Below are 6,896 nucleotides of genomic sequence, written 5' to 3'. Positions count from 1 at the left end.
GGTTAGCAGCCCAATTCGTAACCACTACGCTACCAGAGCTCCTTGTTGTTGTTGTTAAGTGCTGTCGAGTCGGTTCCGACCCATAGCGACACTGTACAGGGTTTCCGAGGGTGTAAATCCTTACGGTATGGATTAATTGCTGCCATTATGTTTGTGGTTTTTTATTTGTTTTTTGTTTTTTTGTGGTGTTGCTGATTCCTTTGTTCTGAGTCTTCCTGTGCTGAGTTCATGGGTTTTCTTTTTCTTGTGAGTTTCCTTATAGTTTTAATGTTTCTATGTTCTTGGATTTTCATTTTCTTGGCATGTTGTGAAGTGTTAATTTTCTTTGAAGTTGCCTTATAATCCATTAACTTTTCTCTCCATTTAGTTCAGTCTTAACTTTTCTCTCCATTTAGTGCAGTCTATTTTATCCTGTAATCCACCTGAACTTCTCACCATTTGGATCTCTGTTCCTACATGTTGACCTTCTTTCACATTGTAATTGTTTTGATCATAGAATGTCCTCCCAGATTCTCTGAGTTTGTTCTTATAGTTTTGTTCTGTTCTTGATTCTTCCATCTGTCGATTTAATTCTGGGAGGTGCTGCCACATATGTCAATCTCTGATTGTTGTCTGTTCTTGTTGGTTCTCAGTCCACAGAACTCCCTTTAGGATGTTTTGTAGTGCAGGGCTGGCTTTAGCAAAATCCCTTGGCTTCTGTTTATCCTGGAATGTTTTGATTACACTGTCATATTTGATTGATAGCTTTTCTGGATAAGGAATTCTTTGTTGGCAGTTTTTTTCTTTCAGGGTTTTATATGTGTCTTCCCATTGCTTCTTGCTTGCATGGTTTCTGCTGAGAAATCTGAGCTTAATCTGAGTTGCTTGCCTATGTATGTAACGCTTCTCTTTTCGTTAGCTGCTTTCAGGATTCTGCCTTTATGTTTGATTTTGGACAGCTTGATTATGATATGTCTTGGTTATTTTCTTTTGTGGTCTATCCTTCCTGAGGTTCGTTGAGCTTCTTGAATGTTTTTATCTTTTCACTTTTCAGGATGTTACAGAAATTTTCTTCCAGAAGTTCTTCAACTGTTTCCTCTGTGAACTTGTGTGATTCTTCCTATTCTGGAATGCTGATAATTCTTAAATTATTCCTCTTCGTGTTGTCCAACGTGAATCTTAGACCGTCTTCAGATTTTTTTCCCCCCTTTTTTTCTGCTTGTTCTTCTATCTTAGCAGTAGTGAGAGATTTGTCTTCCAGTTCACTACTTCTGCTGTCCATCTCTTCTATTCTATTCCTTTTCCCTTTCAGTGTATTGTCTATTTCTGATATTCTATTATTGATTATTTGGACCTCCTTCTGTAGGTTTTGAATTGTTTCCAATGCTGTGTCTATCTTATTTGATTGTTCCTGTAGCGCTTTCTTGGCTTCTTCCTTATTTTTCTCAACTCCATTGTAAAGTGTTTTGAAACATTTTATAATCATTTTTAGGAATTCCTTCTCAGGCATTTCCAAGGCCTGCCCCCCTTCCAGAATGTAGTCCAGGTCTACCTTTAGTTCATTTGTCTCAGTAATTTTATCTTATTTCTGGACTTGTGCTGATATGTTCATCTTCTTTTCCTTTTTGACATGTTTAGTGTTTATCTGTGACCTTAATATTTCATTGTGTGTGTGTTTTGGTATTTTTTATGCTTTTTGATGGCCTCTAGGCAGAGGTTCAGGATGTGGGCTTCCCTTTTCACTCTTTTTATAGCTTAACTCAGAGTAACTTTAATATGTGTTGTCTGCCTCCCTTGTTGTATGGTAGTTGGTATTTGTTCTTGCCTGGAATGTGGGGTTTTATAGGGTGTGATTGTAGCTTGACTATATGACAACAATTGCTGTCTATTTTTGGGTGATATAGGGACAGAAAGAGACCCCAAGGCTAAAACAAACAAAAAATAATACCAATAAACAACAACAAAAAAGCTAGATTGGATACTGTAGTCTATAATTGCATAAAGGGGAGAAGAGGGAGAAAAAAAAAAATCTGTAGCCTAATGTGAGTATGATTTTCATATCCTTTTTCAGCTTCTTGCCTTCAAGGATGCCTGATAAATTTCAAGATGCCACTGTTGGTTGTTATGCTATCAGGATTTAATTTTCAGCCTGTTTTGTTTTTAAACTCCCTCCCTTTTCACACCCCTGGTTTTGTCCTTTTCCCTATTAGCAAACAGTTCAGGGCTGGCTGTAGCTGTTTAGAGATGCTTGTAGCTTTAAATGCTGAGAGTATGTGAGCGCATACATCGCAGAAGAATCCACCAGTGGTATGGTAGAGACGGGCGGTGTCCACTTGCTCAGGCACCTGCTCTAGTCACCAGAATAGAGATACCCAAACAGTGGGGGCGCCAATGAACAGACACCAAAAAAAAAAAAATCAGAACAAAGCAAAAATTATTGTCCACCTCTGCTCCAAGGTTCCCACGGCGTTATTCTGCGTTGGATCTGCTTGCTCCCCTGCTTAGTCTTGCCCAAGTTGTCTGCTCTGGGCCATTGAACCTGGCAGATTCTAAAGTATGAGATTTCTTACTTCCACTGCAAGTTCCACTAGCTATAAGCCTTCAAACTTTAAAATTATTCCTAGATATGTGGTTTAGGGTTTTGGAGCTCTGCCCTGAACCCGTTTCACCTGGTATTCTGTGGTATTGCTGGCGGTACCTGTAGCACTTGCAGCACTAAAAAGTTACTAAGAGTTCCCTAATAGAGAAGAAGGGGTCCTTGCATGAAGAGCTCTGGTGTGGCTTTGTAGGGTAAGCACTGGACTGCAGTGGTAACCACAAGTGGTTCAAACCCACCAGCCTCGGTAACCCTGTATTAAGAGGGTCATTTGGGTTTTCCATTTTCTTCTACAGGGTGCATGAGGCTAGAGTTTATCTTTAGTGAAAATGTGCCAGACTGGTTAGACCTAGGCAGCGGAGCTCTGTGAAAGAACTATTGTGGAAGTTCCCTGCGGTGCCCAACTGTTATATACACAGTGCGCAGGCGTCTTCGAGATGCCTGCGACCTGAGAGAAGGACATCATTGCGCAGGCACCACTGTGGCCTTGTTGATGTCCTAAGTGACTGTGCATGTGCAGCCCATATCAGTGGGGTGGTGCGGTCTCCCCTACTTACTCTGTTAGACATTCAGATTTGGGCAGGTGGAGGGTGCCCTCACGTAGCTGTGAGCTGGAGGGAGACGCTCATGCATTTTGTGCATTCATCTATTTTTTATTAAAAAAATTTGAAACAAGCTTGCAGACAAGCGGTACAAAGAACTATTTTTTGTTGATTTTGTTCCCCCTGCACATTCCAACCTGAAAACTGTAGTGTTTCCTACAATGACCTCATGTTGCAACTCCCAGGCATAGTAACACACTGCCATCAAGTCCATTCTGACGGTTGTGTGTTGCCAAATGGATTCCTTTCTACTCAGTCACCCTACATAGGGTTTCTGAGGAGTTTGAACTGTGAACTTTGTAATTAGTTGTTAAGTGCCATTGAATTAGTTCCAACTGTTAGCAGCAGGCAATGAGGGATAGGGCTTCCAAGGCTTTAAATTTTCATGAGAGCTGAAAGCCTTATCCTTCTCCAATAGAACAACTGTTGGGCCCAAACCGCAGAACTTGTGGTTTTCAGTCCACAACTTACCTGTGGAGCCACTGCGATGAGTACTACAGTGCTTGCTCTACAGTGCCACAAGAGGACTCCTAACGAGTCTATGTATAGTGTTTTGAAGATTAAATCTTTACAGGAGCAGAAAGCTTTAGCTTTTGGAGTGACTGGTGGGTTTGAACACTTGATCTTGTGCTTAACAGTGTAACACCATACACATGGCCACCAGGGCTCCTTATTGGGTACGTTAATGCCATAAGGAGTACATTAATGCCTTAGAAGCTAGGATGGCGAGACATCTCCCATACTTAGGACATGTTACCAGGATGGACCTGCAGAAGGACATCATACCTGGTAAAGTGAGATGGATTGGCACGGTAGCAGCAGCAATGGGCTCAAGTGTAGCAACGATTGTGAGATTGGTGTCTTGTTCTGTTGTGCTTAGGTTCCTTTGAGTTGGAAGTGACTTGACAGCACCTAACAACAGCAGTGACAATCCTCAGATACTGGCTGGGTTTTTCTCGTGTCCCAGTAATGTCCTTTATAAATGTAGAATCACATTTCATTTAGTGTCATGTCTCTACTCTCCTTCAGTCTAGAATTCCTCAGTCCTTCCTTTACTTACGACCTGTCTGTTTCTGAGTGTCAGAGGCTGGTGACTTTGCAGTAGGACTTTGAATCTGGTATTTGACAGGGATGTTACAGATGCTATATTGTGTTTCCTTATGTCTCACTGGACAGTATTGGATTCTCTTAATGAATTTGGTGATAATCACTGTTCACTGGGGCTGATTGCTGGAGAAACCACTTGAGCTTTTCCCCGCACCCCATGTCTGCTTGCTTTTGGTGTGAAGTGCAGTTTTGAGTTGGTTTGACTCATAGTAACACCCTATGCAGGGCTTTTGAGGAGCGGCTGGTTAGTTTGAACAGCCAACCTTGAGGTTCAAACCGACCTTGAGGTTCAGTGCATTATCCTGCAGCGCCACACCAGGACTGCTCGATCACCACTTAATCTCCCAAATTACGGCTGTCATAATGCATGTCATGGTTTTGAGGACTGGACTGTCTGGTTGCATCTGTTGTCGGGCTCCACCTGGTGGCCATTCAGGGCTGTTTCTAGTGTTTACCCATCTAACTCTCTTTTCTGATAGGGAAAAAGTTGGCTTCCATTATCTTTAATATGTTAATAGATTTGATCAGGTCTGTGTGTATGTAACTAGTCTCCCATCTCAACCTCCACCCCCTCCCCAGTAAGACAACCCCCCCCCCCCCACACACACGTACATGGGCTCTGTCACCTGTATTGTCAAGAGTTCCTCCTGCCATGTATATTATCTGTACCCTGTTCAGACTCTGACTCCCATAGCAGGCACTCCTTGTGGAAAGACCCCCCGCAGAGGCTCCGAGTCCTTGTGCTGGACAGCTGCACTCCCTTTTCACTCATCTGGGGCTGTGACACCTGCTGCAGGTCACCACCACATCACTGGTATCCTCATCCTACGCACACACCCACCAAACTCTCTGCCTCTCTTAATTTAGGACTGAATTCCCAAGGCAGTGAAGGGAGTGAGTGTTCCTCTTGCTTGAGTGACAGTTCTGGGGATGGAATAGGTTTTCATTTCAGAATCCCAATGATATATTTGCATTACTGAAAGGTTTGTACATGTGTATTGTATCAGTCTATGGGCATACACACAAAAAGAAACACATAATTTGAATAGTGATTCAGCACTGAGGTAGTAGTAGGTTTTGTAGCTGGTGTGGGGAACAAGACAAGGCAATAGGCTGCTGTAGGAGGGGTGGCTTGCCTATTGAAAGGAGTGACAGGTGGTGGTGGAGGTGGGAGGGATGTGAACTGCACATGGAAAGGTACTGAGCAAGTTGTCCACTATGGCAGATGTCCAGGGTGCTGCAGAAGGATGCCGAGCAGGAGTCGCAGATGAGAGCAGAGATCCAGGACATGAAGCAAGAGCTCTCTACTGTCAACATGATGGACGAGTTTGCTAGATACGCTCGACTGGAAAGAAAGATCAACAAGATGACAGATAAGCTCAAAACACACGGTACTTGGCAGCACTTGCAGTGTTGAAAAGTTCCTTAGAGTTCTCTAATAGAGATGTCGCTGCATGAAGATCTTAGGGTAGATGCTTTGTGCTGTGGGTGTTCTGAATATTGATAAAAACACTTAACTTGTCTAGAAATAAACCTGGAGTCGTAGTGTAGTTCTATAGGATAAGCACTGGACTGCAAGCTTGGCTTGAACTGTAAGGTCAATGGTTCAAACTCACCAGCCGCTCCGCAGAAATCTCTGTACAGGGTCAATATGAGTCGGAACTGACATGATGGTACTTAACAACAACAAAAGAAGGAAACCTAGTAATAATGATATTTACTTATCCATATAAATATCTAGGATCCTCTTAGAGTTCTTTCAAAGTCAGCTTCTTTCAAATTCAACACTGTTCTAAGTGAACTCCTCCTGCCCCCCCTTTTAAAAAAATCTAGTGGATTCTAAGGGACTTTTGATCCACTGTAGGAGACACCCAGCAGTATACTTACAAAATTTGCTTATCAGGGTAGAGATCACCTTTATATTTTCCATTTTGCCAAATGGTCTCCTGTAGCCAGGAGACCCTACTGGTGGCTCCTCAGGGGAGAACTCCACCTTGTCTAGTGACACAGGGGTATTTTCTTTATTTTCCATGACTGATAAAATGATTTAATCTTGTTTTTCTTTTCAGTGAAAACACGGACAGCTCAGTTAGCCAAAATAAAATGGGTTGTAAGTGTTGCTTTCTACATATTGCAAGTAAGTGCATTGTCATGTCACCTGGGGCCTTTAAGATGGTAGTGGACTGTCCCACAGAATACGGGACTGGGATTCAGGCTTCTCCCTTTCCAGCTGCAGTCGTCCTTCCAGCATGTGACTCAACTGTTGTTGTTGTTAGGTGCCATTGAGTTGGTACCGACTCATAGTGACCTTATGCACAGCAGAACAAAACACTGCCCGATCTTAGGCCAACCTCACTATTGTTGCCACACTTGAGTCCATCAATGCTGCCACTTGGCCAATCCATCTTGTTTGGGGTCTTCCTCTTTTTCTCTGACCCTCCACCTTACCAAACATGATATCCTTCTCCAGCTACTGGTTCCTCCTGATAACATATCTGAAGTATGAGAGACGAAGTTTGACCATCCTGGCCTCCAAGGAGCATTCTGGTTGTACTTCTTTCAAAACGGATCTCTTGGTTCTTTTGGCAGCCCATGGCACTTTCAATATTCTC

At 42.9% G+C, this 6,896-nt stretch overlaps 1 protein-coding gene across 1 annotated transcript in view; it reads left to right on the top strand.

Annotated features, from left to right (window-relative positions):
- WRB (tryptophan rich basic protein) overlaps window positions 1-6,896 on the top strand; it is a 39,670-nt gene that overhangs the window by 28,668 nt on the left and 4,106 nt on the right. Inside the window, exons 2-3 of the mRNA XM_006870840.1 lie at window positions 5,510-5,675; window positions 6,354-6,421. Of these exons, the coding sequence (XP_006870902.1) occupies window positions 5,510-5,675; window positions 6,354-6,421 (234 nt within the window). The remainder of the gene's footprint in view (window positions 1-5,509; window positions 5,676-6,353; window positions 6,422-6,896) is intronic.

Source organism: Chrysochloris asiatica, unplaced genomic scaffold, assembly GCF_000296735.1.
Source record: "Chrysochloris asiatica unplaced genomic scaffold, ChrAsi1.0 scaffold00154, whole genome shotgun sequence".
NCBI classification, from domain to species: Eukaryota; Metazoa; Chordata; class Mammalia; order Afrosoricida; family Chrysochloridae; genus Chrysochloris; species Chrysochloris asiatica.
This window is presented reverse-complemented; position numbering and strand designations above follow the sequence as displayed.